We start from the raw sequence: 20,568 nt of genomic DNA on the forward strand, positions 1-20,568 counted from the left end.
GCCGCTGAAGCCGATCCTGAGTGGGCACACGTGGGAGGAAAGCACGCCTCCTTCGCTCTTCCTCGATCCTTGGTCTGCAGGGCTGTAACCCAGGTTGACATGTCCTGGGTGTTTATCCGGCTGTCCTGTGTCAGCAGTACTTCCTCTGTGGTGACAGCCAGAAGGGGTCGGAAGGTGTGTCAAGGCGAAGGGTTTCTTGCAGGTGTTGGGAATAGGGCAGCTGGCTGGGATCAGAACAGGCATCTCAGTACTGTGCGGCACCATGTCCTGCTTCTGAATGCAGAAGCTGTGCTTACACTGTCAGTATTTCCTATTTTAGTTGGCTCATCTTTAAAATGGGAATAATGGTTATGGTAAAGAGCAAATGAAGCCGGTCATGGTGCATACCTGTAATCCCGGCACTCAGGGCTGCTGAGGCAGGAGGTTCACAAGTTTAAACCCAGCCTGAGTAATTTATGGACACCCTGTTTCATAATAAAAGTAAAAGCAGCTGGACATGTAGATCACTGTAAAGGCTCTGGATTCAATGCCCAGTACCCCGTGTGGGTGTGCAGGGAAGAAAAATGAAATACTATACCTAAAACAGCATAGTCAGTTACGGAGACTGACTAAAATAAAACTCTGTAACCTCTACCTCTATGGAACTTACATTCCAAAAGGGTATGTATGGCAAATAAATGGAATAATTGTATATTATAATAAAAGCAGTGGAGGAAAGGAAAAAGCAGCTGAGTTAGGGAAACAAACCCCAATGTCAGGAAATACTCACTTTGAATAAGAGCAAGAAAAGCCTCAGAGAAAGTGGTCTTAAAGCTGAGAACTCAGGGAGCTTTAATGTGAACTGTGTGGGAGATGAGGGTAGCAACTGTTTGTGCCCAGAAGAGACCAGCCTGAGTGGCTGAGAGATGGACCAGCCTTGCAAAGGAACGGGGGTTTTGTTCTAGTGCTGAAAGGGAGTGTCGTAGTACATTTTGTCCTTGAGAATCTGCTTCTGGGAAAGCAGTTGAGGCAAGGTCTGATTTCCCAAAGGGCTCCGTTTCAGAGAGGTGTTGGCCCAGGTGGAAAGGTGGCGTAGAGATGGATGGAACAGGGGATATAAGGTTGAGAGGGAAGGACTTAGATGACTTGGCCTTACTGAAAGCTAAAGGGAAAAATCATGAGTAATTCCTGGGTTTTTGGCAACTCTAATTGGGAAAATAATGGTATTCACTGAGATGTGGAAGATGGTTATGGATGCAGGCACAGGTTTGAAGGAAAAGAGCAAGGATTTTATTTTAAATATAATACTTTTGAGACATTTGTGAGCTGTCAAATAGAAATGTCAGATTGGTAGTGGAACTTAAGAGAAAAAGTATGAGTGGTGACCTAAAATAGGGGGACTTCAGCAAACAGGTGATTCAGGCTCAGCAGTGTTGAATTCCAGCTTCCAGAGCAGTTGCATGTCATCCCTAGAGAGATTTGCTCTACTCAGGCTTCATTCTCACTGGGAGGAGCGCATCAACTGTGAGCTCAGACATCACCATGGCATTGGAGTTGCCACACTTATTTTTCCTGGCTGGGCTGAGTCACTATCCTGAATTCCTCCCTTCTGTGGGACAGGCAGGGCCAGACTCCGAACCCAGGCAGAGTGGCTCCCGAGTTTTATACTTGTCTTGCCCCATTCTGCCTGGCCCAGGATTCCAGTGCAGCAGAAGAAAGCCCCAGTATCCAGTGCTGAGAACCTCAGGATTCCTGCTTGTTATAGCTTGTATGTGAATGTTCCCCCAAGCCTCCTGTGCTAATGGGTAGTGCTTTTGGGAGGTGACTGGATCCTGAGTGTGTGATACTGAATTAATCCACTGATTGGTTTAGCATAGTTCTAGTTGTGGGTGATGAATTTACTGAAGAAGGAAAAACCCACCTTCTGTGTGAGTGGCACCATCCGAAAGGCTTGTAATCTAGATGAAATAAAAAGGGAAAGAAGGAGGCAGTCTTGCTGCTTCCTGCCTTCCCTGCCATGGACTGTTTCTCCTCTGCCATGTTCCTCCGTTACACTGCCGTGCTTTGGAGCCAGCCAGCTGTGGACTGAAATCTCTGCAAACTGTAAACCAGAATAAATCTGTCATCTTTTAGTTTATGGGTATCAGATTTTTTTTTTTTTTTTTTTTTTTTTTTTTTTGTCACAGCATTGAGAACGTAGCTAAGTCACTTCTCAGTAAGTGTCAACTTCTTGTTCCTCTCTCTTTAGAGCATTAAAATGGGGAACCCTACATAGAGGCATGGCATAACAAACAGGAAGGAGCGAGTTCGGGGTACTAGTGGAGCCAGAGGCAGACTGTCCTCCTGGGCTTGCTTCCTGATAGACACTGAAGCAGCAGTCTGGGGAGGCTTGTGTGAGCTAACACATAGACACCCTAACCCATGCATCCCCTGGGAAGTCAGCAAGGAAGAGGGCAGTTTGAGATTGAAAACAATTTCTTCAGTGCTTGAAACCATTTAAAAAAAATCTCTACAATAAATTTTTGCTTATGTCTAGAGAATGTCAATAATCACCAAAACATGTTTTATTCTTAAAGTGCACTGATCCAGGTGATAGCACATGTGTGTAATCCCAGTGACTCTGAGTACTGAGACAGAAGAATCCCAAATTTGAGGCCAGCCTGGACAGTTTAAGAAGACCTTTTCTCAAAAGTCAGCAAGGGCTGAGGATCGAGCTTAGTGGTAGAGTGCTTGCCTAGCCTGCGCTGAGGCCCTGAGCCCAATCCTTAGTACCTAAAGAAAAAAGAAAGAAAGAAAAGATGCTTTGAGTGTAAAGGACATGTTCTCAATTTGTGATTGACTTTTGGTCAAATGTATGGCATGATTATTAAAAGCAGATAACATTTTAATTACACATTTGAATGTTGTATACATTTGAACATTTTAAACTTATACTGTCAGGACCTACCAGTGTCTCTTAATGAGTGCCTTTTGTATATTAATGTCTGTTAAAGTTTATGTGAATAAGCTGCTTATACTTCACAGAGAAGACAGACCTGCATGGGTAGCCTGCAGCCTCTGTTATTTCATCTGTTAACCCTGACTTCTTGTTTTGCTGGTTCCTGTCTACCCTGGGCTTGTCCTTTACCAAGCCAGTGCAACCTCTCTGGACGAAGTCTCCTGGTGTCTGTCGTCACTCACTCTGCTGATTGCAGTTGTCAGAACTGATGCAGGTGATGTGTGTTTTGGTTCTTGATCTTCTTACCGCTGCTGAATCTCATAAGGAAGATTGTTCTCTGTGGATGGCCTTTCCCCATCCAGTCAAGCATTATTGAATAGGATTACATTTAAAAGTGAGGAATTGTGGCATAATTTTGTGCCTTAACACTGCCTTTTTATTTTCTGGGAATCCTTACCATTACTTTCCCCCTGAACAAAGTCTCACGATCTTGTGGTCTGTTAGTCCGAGCAAGGATGGATGGGATTTTATGTACTATTTCATCACTTCTTTTTGCAAACTTGCTGTTTAGAGACATTCTGATTTAGGGAAGACTGTGGAATTGAGAAGAATGAGGCTATATTCATATTTTTCTAACACAAATTTGCCTAAAGTGTATGTGCACTATGCAGCCTGTTGTGGGTTCCTAACAGTAATCACTGCTTTTGTAATCCAGCTTTTGAGTACTGCAGTTATCAAATGGCAGGAGTTTCCTCCAGGTCTTCATGTGAATCATAAAGCACTTATATAATTGAGCAATGGTACTGTTTTCTACCATGTTTAAAAGATTTTTCATAAAGCTTTGTTTTTCATTCTTTTCTCATCTTTCCTGTTCATGGATATTTCATAGCAGTCTAGAATTGAAAGGTTACCACATAGCATTGTATTCATGGGGAAACTAGGGTAGGGCTAGGTGATTACTGACTGCATCACATGGGACTTGGGGTTGAAGTGACAGGTGTCTTGACTTTGTTAGTCACAGCTGTCAAATTACGGGCCTCAGGACCTAAAATATTAAGTATAGATCTGTGGGAAGATGACTCCCTGTGTCCCAGTCCCCAGTGACTCTCTTGGAAAGGGCACCACTTTGCAGGTTTTACTCATTGCCAATCACTCAGGTTTGCATGTCCTCATGGTCAGTCTGTCAGTCTTCAGTTTGTCTTTACATAATTAATTTTGTGTATATATTGTGTATATACATAAAATAATTTTGTGTGTATTTTGGTTGGTTATTTAACAGTGCTGTAAAAACTGATTAAAATAGTAAACAAGTGTCATGATTTAAATTAAATGACAGGTACCATATTATGATGTCCAAGGGTAGATTGCAGTTTGGAGGGATTTTGTGACCTTCAAAGTGGAACAGTTTATCAGGCAGTGGACTTACGAGAACGTCTTGCTGAGCGTGCATGGCCTGCATGGATGATGCGGATTGGTCCCTTCTTTCTGTAGTGAAGAGATGCAGCTTCTACTGTTTCCCAACTGATTTATTAGCGTTCTGTAGCTTCCCTTTGCACGATGGGTGCATTCCATAAGATTGCATGTTATTTGGCTTGTAGCTGTTTGTTCTTAAAACACTGAATGCATATTTTTTTTTAAAGGAGGAAATTAGGTTTTCCTTTTCTTTGTGATACTGGGAGTTGTACATTGTCTGGCCCCTTTTAATTTATTTATTTCTGTTTTTTAAATTTTGAGACAGGATTTCACTAAGTCACTAAGAGATCCAGCCAAGTTTTCAACTTGCAGTCTTCCTGCCTCAGCACTTAGAGGGCAGGGATTACAGGTATATGCCTCTACACCAGGCTAGGAGGAAGTTACTTTATGAAAATGATCAATGTTGGTTAGTGATTGATTTAGAAATATTTATACTCCCCTTAAAAGTTAGAATTTATTGCTTTTAAAATACACATTGGGTAATGGTTGTATTAAGGATTACCTACTTTAATGTTTATGCATGAATACATGTTTAACATGTATGAAAACTTTTGTATATTTCTCCTCTCAGAAGCTCTGTTGTTTTCACGTGTTCACTTTAATAAATTATTTTGGTACAAGGCCAGCTTGGGAAACTTGATGAGACTCTATATCAAAATAAAATATAGTTTTTTAAAAGACTGAGGATAGGGCTGGGGATTTAGCTCAGTGCTATAAGCGCCTGCCTGCCTGGCAAGTGTGAGGTCATGAGTTCAATCCCTGGTACAAAAAAAAAAAAAAAAAAAAAAAATACTGAGGATATACCTGAACATGAAAGCCCTGGCTCAATCTCCAGTACTGTAAAAAAAAAAAAAAAAAAAAAGAAAAGAAAAAAGAAAAAAAAAAAAAGAAAGAAAAAACAACCAAGAAAACCCCCAGAAGCTCCAAAGTGCTTTGTCCTTGAAGTTCTGTAATGTCTAGGCATTCTTTTGTGCTAGTGTACCCTTTCTCCAAAATCGGTTCACCTTTTCATGGTCGAGCCTAGAATGGGAGTGACTTGGTGTTCCCCCAGGCCTGGCTGAATCCAGCTGTGGGACCTGGAGCCTCATGGGGAAACAAGACCCACATCTCCATCAGGAACTCCTAGGTCAGTTCTCTTCAGTATGTGAAAGTATTGTGTAATTTACCCAACGTGTGCAGTGGATAAATGTGTTTTTTTCTTAATAGTGGTAAGCCACTGTTTTGCTTAGTGCCAAATACATATGAAGGAGATTCTGATTAAAGTCATGTCAGAAACCATCAACATGTGGGTCATTGTGACTTCTAGATCTTACTAGAAACATTTTTTTCAAATCATCACTGTGAATTTTCAAAACAAATCTTCCTTCTCAGTTTGAGACTCATTATCTCTTTAATTAATTGAGTCTATACCTTTTCCTGTTCAGAATAAAAATTTTGCCCTGTTTAAAAGAGAAACAGAAGAGCCAAATTTAGCAAGGTTTTGAAGTTTGAGGAGCAGGATGATCAAAAGGAAAACAAAAACTAGTAGGAAAATTGCCATGGAGCTGCTTTGGGGAGTGTGAAATCCAGAGTGAGTGGTGAAAACTGTGAGTACTTCAAGGTCATGAAGTGCAGGGTTAGAGATAAGGGATAATCCAGCAGAACCTCCTCACCCTGTGCTTTATGCATTGTGACCCACAGAGGCTAAAAAGGTTAAGTCAAATCAGACCTAAGGGATGCTGTACTAGGAATCACTTTCTTATTGGGGAAATTTAAAAAGCTTGAATTTTCATTCTTTCCTTTCTTAATCATTTTTTTTGCAGCTACCAAGTTTTGCCAGTTTCCCCTTCAGATTTTATATTTTCTTTTCCTAATAAGCCCCTTTTGTTGCTACTGTTGGCCCTCCTTGTCTCTCTCACACCAACATCATTACAGTGCTCTGCCTGCTGGGCTTCCTGCAGTAACTGTACCAGGTCTCAAGGTCTGGATTGTGCACAGTCACCAAACCAGAGGGCTTGTTCAGAATGCAGGTTTCCAAGGGCCTGGTGGGATCTTTAGTGAGTGGAATCAGGCTCACTGTGCAGTCTTGGCAAGCTTCTTTAGCCTGACTTCTGGCCCTTGGGATCGCTCAGCAGATCTGCCCCAGCATACACTGTCAAGTTGGAAGCCACCAAGATTCCAGCATGCAGTCAGGGCTACTGTGGCCCTCATGGATGGTTCCGAGTCACTGCAGGGGGCATGTTGAAATGCAAGCTGAAGTCTGGGAGGACTGGATGGGTCCAGAGGGTGTTTCTAGGCAGCTCCCAGGAAACGAGGACTCAGGCTCCAAGTTGCATGGAGTAGCAGTGAGGAACTTTTTCCTCAAGGAGAGCTTGGCTATCTACCACCTACACTTCACTTCACTGTGGTCCGAGCTGCTGATCACCCCTGATTATATAACAGGATCATTTGTGAACTAAAAAAATACATCCCTGGAGTTTCAAATAAGGGCCCTGACTGAAAACCAAGCATCTCTGGTTTCCCTGAGAGTCACGGTGACCCTGCTGCACCACCAGTATGGGCTACCTTGGCCCCGTTTTACTGTGCTCGGGCTTCCTACCCGCTTCAAGACATGCAGGAACGAACAGCTTATGGCTCAATGGGACAAATGTGCAGCCTGCCTGCACGAAGCCAAGAGGCTGCTAATAAGCAGTGCTCTCCTGCTCTGCTGTCGTGGAACCCTGAGCAATCTGAACTTAGGTGACCTGCCCTGAGCATCGACGGGATGTGGGTAACAGCAGGCCCTCAGTGTGTCACTGTCCTCATTTTTTGTACACTGTGGCATCAGTATCAGTGATGGAGATCTTCCTTTCCTGTTGGATGGAGTCATATCCAGTTACATTTCTCCCTTCTTCTGGCTGTCTATCCTGACTCCCCACCTGGAATGTGTCCCTATATATCTTTGCTACTTTAATGAATATGTTGTGAGGTAACTGCTGACCTGCCCTCACAGGTTTTTGTACAGTTCTTGACATTTATGTCATCTCCTAAAGTGTCAAATGTGGCTATAAACTCATTTTATGGACCTAAATCTTATCTCTCAAAGATTAACCTGTAACGGCAAAGTCATTGGCTTATATTTCATGAATGTTCTTGACTTCTGGGGAAACGTGTTGGCTGTCTAGTAGGCATTTTGATACTTGTCGGCTTGGAAGAAGCATTTGTGACCCACAAAACTAGCTAACACTAGAGGGGAAGGAGCTGAGTCTGTAGGTTATGACAGTTCTCTTTCTCAAACTGGATTCTTGTCGTTTCCTTCTTTTAGTTTACTTTGCAGAAACTGGGCTTTGTTTTGCAGATTTGATTTCAGATCAGATATGTTATTTATATACTCATGTAATGTGCACCCTTCAAGTAATTCAGGCTGTTTAGGTGTTGTCTTGCAAGCTTATAGTTTTAGCTGAGTTCATCCTGTGATTCCTTTTGCGTGGCTCAGCGAGGTGCCTAGCATGCAGGGTGCTTGGGGAGGTATTGTGGGGATAAATTAAGCCCAGGTCCAGGTGCCAAGGCCAGAGGAAGCTGGCGTGTGTGTAGGTGCTGTCATCCAGGCTTGCCATCCAGGACAGCTGCACAGAATGCCACACTTGAATTCTTTTCACTCAGGGATAAGTTACAGATTTCTCTGTCAGGAATAGAGTCATCACAGCAGGGGATTAGGAGATCCTGTATGAAGGAATCTACTGGAGCCAGCAAGAGGGGGCCTCTGCGGGTGCACAGAGGAAAGTGGGGCTGTGCAGGAGAGGGAGAGCAGGGGCTCAGTTTGCAGGCAGCAGCCAACTGGGCCTCAGGAGGACTTGCTGGTGTGGAGCAGGGAACCTGTGTGCAGGACGCAAGCCTGAAACTCAGCGCGGACTCTTAGAATAGATGGGGAGATGAGATCAGGGCTGAGCCTAGAACCTGACAAGCTTGATTCGAAAAACCTTGTCCCAGTGGATCCAAGGGTCATAAAGAAGAATGTTTTAAGTGAAATGAACACCCATGTAGGAATAGCCTGTCTTTTTGCCTCGCTTCGCGTGGCTGCTGTCAGGAGGTGTCATCACCCAAGGAGCTGCTTGAGGGTGGTGCCCATCTCAGGCTGTCCTGCCCTTGAATAACTGAGTACCTCTGGGGAAGAGCAGCTTTTCTTTGTGAAATGGGATTAAAGCGTCACAGGATGTGGAAATGGAGTTTTCAGAGGTGCATTGTGAATGTTAAGCACCATGACGGGAAAATGTGTTTGTGTTCAGGAACTCACCTGGCAGCTGAAGCTGTGACCAGCTTGGTCTACAGGTCCCCACAGGGTGAATGGGGGCCTTGCTGGCTTGTCGAGAAGGAGATAGGACAGTGGACCTCAGGCTCAAGATGCATTGGACTCAGCTGGGAGATCTCACAAGGACAGGCCCCCATGCATGCCATGCTGTCCACTGTGTGAGGCGAGGGGCTTAAAGAAGAGCCTGTGTTTTGTCTGCTGCCTGCAGATGTTGCAGATCTAGGTGGGCCAGGCCCCTGGGCATGCTGCTGGGTCCCTCTTCTTGCTGGCCGGGACACACAGCTGGAATCAGGTCCTCAGGGGGAGTACAAGCTGGGGCTTTGGCTGGCCTAGGAACCCGCTGCAGACCTTGTCATGAGGCATCAGTGGTGCCTGCTGCTCCCTGCACCCCAAACTCTGCACCTCAAACACAGGAGATATGGCAGGGCCCAGGGTTGAAGCTTGGGACAGCCTATTCTTGGGGCACCACATTGCAGGAAGTGAATTTGTGTGTGTGTGTGTGTGTGTGTGTGTGTGTGTGTGTGTGTGTTATAGGAATGTGTCACAGCGTATTTCACTTAGGTTTATTATATGGACAAGTATCCGAATGACTTTGTCCTCCCCTTTCTCACTATATCAGGCAGTGCACCTTAATTCATGGAACCTCTGAGCCCCAGCTGTGTGTGTGCACCAAGAACCGCTGTGGCCAAGTTCAGTGAACAGTGTTTCTTCTGGGAATTAGAGTTTGGGTTATACAAACTGGGAAAACACTCCAATCAGAGGGAATAGTGGGATACTTAGTGACAAGTCCTCTGAAATCTCTGTAAACTGATAATCTGTGATGTACATGGTGTGCAGTTTCTTTAGTGAGAAAGAGTTAATGCAACTTCACAGAGTGTCTAATTCAGGTTGAGGGTGTAGGCAATTTATATGCTTCCAGCAAAATTATAGGAGCTTTTCAGAATTCTTAGGCATAAGGAATATGATCCTTTGAATTACATTATGTAGCAAATCTTCCTTTGAATTCCTATTTCTTATAAAACAAGCTTGAATTTTTTTTTGAAATTTACACTTTGAAAAAAATTTTAGTGTTTTGACTTTTTTTAAAATAAAAAATACTCAACTTTATTTCCTTTGAATACCAAAACAGAGCATAAGTGTTAATGTGAAAAAATGGATTATCTGTTTTGTTACACTTGTCCAAAATATAGGAAGGGTGGAAAATTACTAGAATAAGCTTAGAGAAAGCAATTTAAAATATTCTTTACCGAAGGCAAGAAGAGCTCTAGGAATGCTCAGAGATGTTTTCGTCAATTTATAACTTTACTCTTAAATTTCATGGTTGCAAAACAGTGTTTCTTTGGAAATTTCATTTTCAAATGACATATAAAAATATAACATTCTTCAATTTTTAACAGTGTATCATCATCCTTTTATGAAAATATTCATAGGCTCAACAGAATATATGGCCTGTATCAGTGGATGAATTGCATGTTTTCTTTTGTGTTTAAAGCAGGAGGAGGAGGTAGAATACCTCATGGTCAGGAGTTTCCTCCTTCCACCTGCTCTTCTTTTTTCTGAATACTTTTTAATGCTAGGTGCTGGCTGGGTACATGCGGTAGTCATTACGTTTGTATTTTTTTGTTAGTACCTGGGTGCATTATATAGTGACCCCATCTATGTTGCCTAACACATCTTGATTCTTTTTACTCTCTTTTTCCTCTCCTCTCTTTCCCTCCTCCCTCTGTCCCTGGCACCCCTTCCCATTTGCAAATGATCTATATCTCTGTTTGATGTGTCTTATTTTACTGTTGAAATTTTTATACTTTGGTCTTCTCATATAAGCGGCTCTGCAGAGCCCCCAGTGTAGCTGTCAGGACAGAATTTCAGGGGTTTGCCTCCTTCTCAGTCCACCTGCCCTGTGTCCTTGCATGAGTGACCCAACTGCTAGTGACCCCTCTGCCTCAGTCCCCCTCTTCACCAGAGAGGACAGTTGTGATGATCTATTTAGTTGGCATAGATATAACATTTACCAAGTACTGGATGTGTAGTAAACATTCAGATGTTACCATTATTACTAAATTGAAGGGCATGAATGGATTCAAAACTCAAGCACATTCTGAATGGACCCTGGAGCCTGGAAAGGTGCCATTCCCAGGCCAGCAACTCCAGGAATTGTCTGTTAAGAATGCTGGGTGGAGGTGGAGACCTGTTAAAGGAGTTGCAGGCACTAAAAACACCCAAAGACATCATCTGTCTCCTGGGAGACTTTAAGGTCATAGAAGGCAGATGCCCTTGACAGACCTTAGTTAACCACCCCAGACTTGTGAAGTCCAAGGCTAACTCCGTGGCTTGATAGGAAATGAATTGCTGGTAAAGTCAGGAGGATTCACAATATTCTCTTTCACCAGAATTATGTAGTATTTAGGACTTCAATATCATCATCATTTATTATTGTCAAATGGGTTGAAGAACTAAAATTAAAAACAATTAAATTTGTAATTTCCCAATAATGTTTTGAGATGGAGAATTGATAATAAACTATTTGAGTTAATACTTTAGGATATGAGCCAAATAGAAATATATTACGAAATAAATACTCATCAAGATAATTTAATGTCAGTAGTGTATAAAAACAAAAAAGTTCATGGATATTAGTAGAAAAAATGCTAAAACAGATCTCTTTAAAAAGCATACATAGAGCCTCCCTAATGCAAAATCCAACAGCTTCCATAAGTCAAACATTTTGCGTGCTGCAGTGATATCACCACTCCACAGTGGCCCTGCCATAATGGGTCACCAAAGATGTTCCATATAATCATTACCCTCAGGCTCTACATCTGAGACCCATTTACTTTTTAGACTTTCTAGGCATCTCATTCAATGTGCAAATACTCAAAAGTCTGAAAAAGTTCAAAATTTGATACACTTTTGATTCCTAGCATTATAGATAAGAGATACCCTGTTTTAAGTGTGCTGATGGGCTTTTTCTCAAGAATGGTTAGAAAGTATTTCAAATAATTGAAGGTATATACCATGTTTATGACTGCGATGACTCTGTTTCATGTAAATTCTTCCTAAATTAATTCATAAATGAAATTCTGATTTCAAAAGGATTGCAGAAGATGAATGTAACAAGTTCTTAGTACGATAAAGTCATCATTTACAGTTAATCATTCAGTGAAAGAATGATTCATTCAGAAAGGTAATGCTGAATTATGAAATTCATAAAGCCCAAGTTTTATTATGGTGAGGGAAATCTTTAAAGATAGAAACAAAAAAGGGAGTATGTGGTAGATTTGTCAGTGAACCTACTTTTTTTCAAAGAAAATTTTCGAAGAATCACAGTATAGCTTATAAAAAAGTGACAAGCTAGGTTAAGTATTTGCAACTTTGATGGTTTAGAAAGAATAACTGCCTTTTGTAGCTATCAGAATCTATAAAGCAAAATGAATTTTTGAATAAAAAATATAAATACTGCTTTAAAGATATAGCAGTGAGGTCTGAGCTATTTGGTTTTCATTTCTAAGAACATTCCCGTGGTTTGATTCTTTAGGAGTTGTAAATTAGAAGCTTGTAATGAGATGTATCCTGTGGTATAAGAAAATTGAATGGCATTTTCTGGATCATCTTAATGTGTTCTTTGTACATGGACGGAAAGCAATCTGCTGTTTTTCAAATGAGATGGATGTTATGGCTTTTTTTCCTTTCTTACCTTTTGTTTCTTTCTTTTTTCTTTGCTTCCTGTACTTTGTATTTGTTTAAAAGCAGGAATTAAGCAGTAGTGCATGGTGGTGCACAGATGAGGCAGGAGGATTGCTGTTGAAATCAGTGTCAGCCTGGACTACATAAGCGAGTTCAGGGCCAGTCTGCACAACATAGTGAGACGTGAAAACAAAATAGGAATTAAGATTTATCAAATAAATTCAAGAGATTGCAGTAGTTGATAAGAAATCGCACTTCACTCCTTACTGTATGTTCACTTCATCTGTCTTCCCAGGCTGCCTGATCTGTGTTCTGAGCGCTTTTTACCAATTGATTCTCTTCTCCTGATTCCCTTTGTGGTGGTTTTTGTCTAATGTGCTATTTGGTAAATGATACGGCCTCAGGCATTTGCCGAATGACTGAGTGAGTGGAAGTTGCACATGGATGCCTGATTCTGTGATGATCAGGTCTGCTGATATTTTAAGCTTAGCCCCCGGCTTCTTTGGAGGGTCAATATTTTTTCCCCAATTGGCCCAGCATTTCCACATTCCAGGCTTTTTGCAAGCTTGTCTTTGAAGTGTGCTTCTGTAAGTTGAAAATATTTCCGTATGCTAAGTTGGTAATTTAAATTTCTTTTTTCTTGCAGCTGCCTTTGCAGCCCTGTTACACTGGTAAGATTGCTTTTTCTCCAGTAGTATATGTTATGCAAATCTTTATAACTTACCGAACTATTGCCGTATATTTAATGGAATAATTTTAGTATAGTAAGTATGGCTATGTATTACACGTAATACAATAGTCTGAAAAAGTAGTTTAATTGATACATCCGGGTTAGAATAATATAGTTTTTAAAGAAAAACAGATGTTATTAAGAAAGTTATATTTGAAACTACTCCAGTTAACATTAATAGTGTGCATTCCTGTTGAGAGGAAGATTAATTTTTTTAATCTTCTGGATAGGGAGACATATGAATTTCATTAATCAGGTATTTCTGAAATGGTAACTCCATGACAAAATACAGTTTAAGCTATACTTTTATTGTATCTTACTTAAAATATCATTGTTCTGGTTCATTTTAATTTTAAAATTTCATTTAAAATTTTTATGGAGAGAAATTTTAATAAAATATAACACATAATGAGTAGATAACAAATATAGACACTGTTGTATTATTAAAAAATCGCCTACAAATTAATAGATATTTTATTTTTGTTTTTAGAGTTATTTTACAAATATTACTTAGTATAAGTTTCAGTGCTGTTGCTTTGTTTGTTTTTTCCAGGAACCATATAACACATCTCTTTGAAAATGACCGTCATTTTTCTCACCTCTCTACATTGGAAAGGGAGATGGCTTTTCGCACTGAAATGGTTAGTTACCATCCAGTATTTTATCGTGGTGCTTTAAGTAACTAGGCCATTTGAGCTTTTTATTGTGGAAAATTCTAGAAAGGTGTTCCAAGGTAAAAAGAGAAGATGATTTCCCCCTTCTCCCCTTCCGATTTAAGCAGTAGACAACTCCTGTCCTACCTCCACTCACCCATCTCTTGAGGGAACTCAAGATAGCGAGTCATTTCACCTGTGGACACTGCCATGCGTGTCCCAAAAGATGACTTTCTTGTTTTTTGTTAGCCACAGTGCCATAATGAGCAATGTCTCAGTAGAACCTATGGGGTCTTGTTTAAAACATCTTGTGATTGAATCAGGGTCTAAGCAGGGTCACACTTGCGTATAGGCGATGTACTCTTCAGTCTAATGTATATGTTTTTCTTCCTTTCCGTTTTTGTTTTGTTTTTCTGTCATCTGTTCATCGGTGAACACAAGGCAGTATCTGTCTTATGAATCTGCCTAGACTAATTCATGTTGTTTTTTAAGGGGCCCTTTTCCCTTCCTTTTTGGACCAGGAATTGAACTTAGGATCTTACTCTTATTATTAAGCAAGTGCTACACCACTGACCTGCACCCCTGGCCCTAATTCATGTTGTTTGTGGTGTTACTCTATTCAGAGTTTCCTGGAAAGTGATGGGTCCTGATAGCTGCCTTTTTGTCTTTTTCTTTTTTTTTCCTAGTGGGACTACTTCAGGGTGGTGCTGTTTACTGGCTTTGTTTGTTTGTTTGTTTGTTTAGGTAGTTGAGACTGAACCCAGGCCATCTCCCTAAGCTGCATCCTCAGCCCTTTTTTATAGTGTTTTGTTTTGAGAGGGAATCTAGGTCAGCAGGTTGCTGGGGCTGGGCTTGCATTTGTGGTCTTCCTGCCTCAGGCTTTCAGAGTGCTGAGCTTCAGCATGTGTGCCATTTTGCCTAGTGAGTGTTGTGACCTCTTTCTGTCAGAGCTCCCAGGCCTGGTTATCTGACCTTCTGAGATGTAAAGTTTGGGCCATTGGTTTAGGAAGTGCATGCTGAGCCCTCCTCAGAGCCTGCTGGGTAATGGTTATCTTCTCTATTATTTTCTTACCCTTTTCTCCTGTAACTCTGTAAGGAGGGACTTTCCCACAGTACCTGTTTGGTTTCTTTCCGAGGTGTAGTTCAGGAGGTAAAGACAGGAACATACATGATTCTTTTTATTTACCACTGTCTAAAACCACGGGTTGCTTTTCTAGCAACTTCTAGTTGACTGGGTGTTCTGTACCCCCAACCTCCCACACCCGTCCCTCTGTGGAGTTCCTGGGTTCCCAGCACCCCGTTGCTCTCTGTTGAGAGGAATTGAGAAATATTGGTTTACAGGTATTTACTGCCCTCTGCCCTAGATCAACCACCACACCAAGGCCTTTTAGCGAATATAACTAGGAAACAGTTTTTGATACAACAAATCACAAATTTATATTCCCATTTTAAATTTTGAATTTAGGATTTTTTTTTTTTTTTTTACTTACTTGATATGAAATTTTTATCTTCATGGTCTGGAGAATCTTCAATTCAAATTACTTATTTTTCAGGGATAAAAATGCCAAAATGATTATTAAAAAATCAAATTATGAGCTGGGCATGGTGACACACACTTGTATTCCCAACACTTGAGAGGCTGAGGCAGGAGGATCTCCTTGAGTTCCAGGCCAGTCTGGGCAACATACTGAGACCCTGTCTCAAAAAAACAAAAACGACAAAAATCATTTTAAAAACTAATGTAAGATTTTCTTGTGGTTTATTTTGATCTTAAGATGTACTCCATTGTGATTATATAGCAAAATTCTTTCTTAAGGTTACTTGAAAATCTTCTTCCAATTTGATAAATTTGGTTGTTTATTGTTTTTGATATTTTGAAGACAGAGTCATGCTTTGTGGCCCAGGCCAGCCTCAAACTTGCAAACAAACCATTTCTCTCAGCCCCAGATTTCAGGCATGCACCATAATACTCACTTTACTTTGTTTTATTTTTAGTTTGATAATTAGTAATTCAAATATTTTGGTTAATTATTGAATATGACATTTATATGCTTACAAAATTCAACCTACAAAACAGAGTAAGTCTGGCAGTTTCCCAGAACTGTGATAATGAAACATACCAAATCTGGAGGCCAAAACCCGCAGAAATTAATTTTCTTTCAGTTTCAGGGGTCAGAGTTAAAACAGAAGGTCTGGCATGGGTGTCCTGTCCCCAGCCATCTGGAGTCCCTTGGCTGGGGCGCCTTGCCCTTCTGCTTCCCCCCATGGCCCTGCTCTCTGTGCACATTTTCCCCTCTCCTTCCACAAGGCTGGTTGTCACAGCCACCGTAATCTGTTTTGCCCCATCATAACTTGATTACATCTGGGAGGATCCTGTTTCCAAATCAGGTCAAATTCACAGTTTCTGGTGGACCTGACATTTTGGCAGACAGGATTCAATACAAAACGGAAGGAGATACAGTTTAACAGGTAGTGATATAAGATATGAGAGTTAAAACATCATAGTGGAGTGATCTTTTTTTTTCCAGGAAATATCTGTGTAGGCAATCGTGTTTGTGTTTCTAAAATGCAATTTAGAGTTTGGCCAAAGCTGGCAGGGTGGTGGTAGGTCCGGCTGATGGAATGTGGTACTCCTACCCTGTGTTTATCTGTCTGTCCCTTACTTCTTTCTGTACTTCCTCCCTGTGCTGCTTGAACCTCCGCAGTCTTTGTCCTGTGTGTTATTCTTCCCTTGATCCCTTTTTAAAGTAGGACGTCAAGATGCAAAGCAGTCTCTCCTTCAGGACCACACTGATCCCTCCCCCAAATCCCCCAGGGTACCCATGCTGAGCTGATGGGGGAAAATGATCTATACAATTATTTTTTGAAAGAAATCTACATGTAACACATCAGTATGCAGCTTTCTCAAGATATTTGCATCTTTGCATATAAATCTGGAGGAAAGATGATTGATGGCATTTTCCGCATTTAAATAAGCAGTTAGGAGGAAGTATTTTTGGCTTGGGAAGATTTCTTGATTTATGGTAAATTTTAATTTCATAATAAACCACACTGTTCATAGGTTTTTCTAACAGTTATATTAGTATTAAGTATAGACTTTTCTTACATGAAATACAGAATTTTATGTATATACACATTCTAAATTCTATTTGAAGCTATTTTGCATTTATTTCAATTAAGATAAGATTATTCTAAAATATGTGCTTTTTTTTTGCAACCTGAGAATTCATCAGAGATCAGAAACCTGTGAAATTAGTTGTAGCTATTATTTGCTTGAGTGCTTTTTTTAAAAGTGTATTTTAAATGTTTTTAAAGGTAAGTGGAGGCATAATTATGTACCTTTTGTTATAACTGGAGCCTGTCCTTTTTTCAGGGACTCTATTATTCTTACTTCAAGACCATCGTGGAGGCACCCTCATTTCTGCACGGGGTGCGGATGATCATGAATGATAAACTGACAGAATACCCCCTCATCATCAACACACTGAAAAGGTTCAATCTGTACCCTGAGGTAAGTTACTTTCTCCTGCTGTGACTTTTTACCTTTTCAAAACTTTTGTTTTTTAACATTAAATGCTGATTGTAAATCTGAGATCTAATTCAGCATCTTAAGTTTCATTTCACTGTTTAAAAGAAAACTGTGTATCTTGGGAGGTTGATACGGACTGCAGATTGTTACAAGGTTTTGCACAGCCTTTAGCTGAACCTGTGGGAACTACTACTTCTGTGGCTGTCCCGTTTAGAAAACCTGACAACTGTCTGGGCCCAGTGTGTTAATCTCAGTGAGGGAGCAGTGCTACCCCCTTTTGTCTGAGGCCCTTATTCACTGAGTGGCCTTTTAGGGTGGATGGGAAGGAGCTGAGGAAAGGCCAGGCGCAAGCCACTAGCTTTGGCCTTGCCTCCTGAATCTGTAGAGATTGTCCCTTATGTCTCTCTCCTTAGCATGCTGTGGTGGCAAAGGACACCTTGCTGACAGGGTTGTGATTCTGGTCTCTGCTGTGCGTTGGCCTCTGTGGGCCTTCACTGAGCAAGAGGAGTCCAGCCTCCACATAATGAGAGATGGAGGTTGCCACCAAGGTCAGGGATCTCACTTATGTGTGCTTTTGTGTGTGGTCATGGGCAGGCTGATGTCACCAGAGTGCCACTGCAAGGAGCAGAATGTTTCTGTGATGTCTTTGTCATTTAAGAATATTTATGACCATCTTTCTGGGTCATCTGTGTCCTCTGCTGTATATGTAGTCTGCTCTTGCCTGTGTAGCCCAGCTTCTGTGGAAATTCTAATTGTTTTTAGTCTTTTAAATATTCTAAGAAAAGCTACAGTATACATCCTTGAAGCTGAATCCTCACCCACAATCTATTGTTTTAAACTAAAAAATGTGTATGTGGAACTGTTTTGTTGGGAAAATACATACTTTCATGATTTGGACAAGTTGCCAAAATGCCTTCTATGTAGGTGATACATATTGTTTTTGTCTTTTTGAGACAGGGTCTCACTATACAGTTCAGGCTGGCCTCGAGCTCACTTTGTAGCCCAGGCTGGTCTCAAACTCGCAACGATCCTCTTGCCTCAGCCTCCCGAGTGTTGGGATTACAGGCGTGAGCCACTACGCCTGGCTTATGTAGGTGATATTAATGGAAATCTTCACCAGCATTGTTTTTGAAAATGTTTATCTACACTGTAATTATTCAATGTGTTTCTTTCATTCATACATATTTAATATATATGAATATATAAATACTTGCATTTAGAGCTATATAAATAAAATAAAATGCATTTTCACTTTTAAAAATAATTATGTGCTCATCCCCTTTGCTTATATTTCTATTGAAATTTTATAAGTACTCATTTATTATGTACAGCATGTTAATATTATGCTGCACCATTAAAGGATTTTTCTTAGCTTCTTGTTTGCCGTTTACCTATGCATACATTTTTTTTTTTTTTTTTGGCAGTATTGGGGATCGAATTCATGACCTCATGCTTGCCAGGCAGGCGCTTATGCTGCTGAGCTAAATCCCCAGCCCTGTATACATATTTTTGCACATAGAAATATTATATCTGAGACTCTTTTTAAGTTACGTTTTCTCTTGCATGCATATATGTAAAAACTCCATTCTTGATAATGCTAATTTTTTATATTTGCTTTTAAATGTATTTGGGATTTGTTTTAATCATAGTGTGGGACAGGAATCTAAACCTGCGATTTTATAAAACCTAACCTTCTGTGTAACCTAACACAGTGACGAGTGGTCCATCCTCTCCCCACTAATTTGGAGTGATGGGGCCCTGCTCCCTGTCATCTGGGTCAGGGTCCTGGAGGTGGATGGACTATGGGATGGAGATTTGCCTGCATCAGTGTTTGGGGGAAGTGGCCTTGGGCTACACATCCCAGGGAGGTTGAGGGGACTAGAACGAGCAGGAGGCTGAAGTCACAGCAGAGGACTCCCCACCCCACACTGCCCCTGTGGCTAGGGGCCACTGTGGAGTTGTCCTGCTTGCTGGTCATGTGTTGGATGCAGCCTACTCTGGGAAGAGGGTGTGGCTTAGAGTGATTTGCTGTCCCTAGCCTGGAGCGGTTGGTCACACAGGGCCCTGTTGGTCCCTAGGGCGGTAGAGCCACCATGGGGCAGGGTATTCCGTTTCTTACCACCAGCAGGAGGGTGATGGTCATTGGCATTACTCTCACGAGTCCTCCCAGGGTCACACTCCCTTAATTATTTTAAGTAATTAGTTTTAATATTTCTTAGGATATATTTTTATCTCCATTAGTTTTTCTGATAAAGTTTAGACACTAGTGTTTTAATTAGGATAGCTTAATGCTTATGAATTAATTTGAACGTGAATTTATATCTAGAAAAATTAGTTTTATTCAAGTAGACACAATATCTCTGTTCATGTCTTCATTTATATCCCTTAGTAGAATTTTGTAACTTTTGAAGAACATACATCTCACAAATTTCTTATTGTATTGTATTCTTAGCGATGGGTGATCAAAGACTGACCAGTGAAAAATCTGTGTTGCATCTGAGTTTCATTTATTTAGATATAAAGGAAACCAAGCCACATGGATGACACAGGAAAGGAAAATTTGGAGATTATGAAAATGTTTCCAATGCATTCTAGTAATAAAAACTCTTTAGCATAATATCTTTCTTATGATGCATCTGTTTTCTTAATAACAGGTAATCTTGGCCAGCTGGTACAGGATTTATACTAAGATAATGGACTTAATGGGTGTTCAAACCAAGACCTGTTGGACAGTTACCAGAGGGGAAGGACTCAGTCCTATAGAGAGCTGTGAAGGTGCGTTGCTTTCTGTAACATTGTTTCCTTAGCTGTGTAGTGTGTTAAGCTTACCTCAGACAGAATGGGAGAGACAGTAAACACTTGATCATGCTCATGTTCTATGAGACTGAAATTAGGGCAGGCTGAAGCGGGCTTCTCTGTGTCCAGAGTGCTGGGATGGCTGGGGTAGGGAGGGAAGGGAAGGGAGGAGGGAGGACCCACCCAAGGGCATCTTCACTCACAGTGCGTCTCCAGCATAAGGGTGGCTGGGCAGCTGAGTTCTGCTGGCCATGCTCTGGGACAGGTCCATGTTATATTCCTATTGCATTGGGATTGTTTGTGGCAGGGCAGGCACTGCAGAGTGATCAGGTTTTCCCGTAGCAGCTCCAGGCCCCAGACTGGATGGTGTATGGCCTCAGGCCCTAGTCTACCCAGGCACTGGCATTGCTTCTGCAACTCTGCCAGGCTCAGAGCTGGGCACCAGCTCCAGGGTGTCCTAGGAGGTGAACCAGTGGGCATGCAACCCTGTGTGGACCTGCTGTGCCTGGTCCTACTTCT

At 41.2% G+C, this 20,568-nt stretch overlaps 1 protein-coding gene across 3 annotated transcripts in view; it reads left to right on the forward strand.

Moving 5' to 3' along the window:
- Dpy19l1 (dpy-19 like C-mannosyltransferase 1) overlaps positions 1 to 20,568 on the forward strand; it is a 95,174-nt gene that overhangs the window by 3,358 nt on the left and 71,248 nt on the right. For all 3 annotated transcript variants that reach the window (XM_063233852.1, XM_063233850.1, XM_063233851.1), the window contains exons 2-5: positions 12,988 to 13,012; positions 13,625 to 13,712; positions 17,098 to 17,235; positions 19,908 to 20,028. In XM_063233852.1, the coding sequence (XP_063089922.1) occupies positions 12,988 to 13,012; positions 13,625 to 13,712; positions 17,098 to 17,235; positions 19,908 to 20,028 (372 nt within the window). The remainder of the gene's footprint in view (positions 1 to 12,987; positions 13,013 to 13,624; positions 13,713 to 17,097; positions 17,236 to 19,907; positions 20,029 to 20,568) is intronic.

The sequence above is a fragment of the Cavia porcellus genome, unplaced genomic scaffold, assembly GCF_034190915.1.
Source record: "Cavia porcellus strain 051 isolate PalLab524CR breed Dunkin Hartley unplaced genomic scaffold, mCavPor4.1 scaffold_23, whole genome shotgun sequence".
In the NCBI taxonomy this organism is placed as follows: domain Eukaryota; kingdom Metazoa; phylum Chordata; class Mammalia; order Rodentia; family Caviidae; genus Cavia; species Cavia porcellus.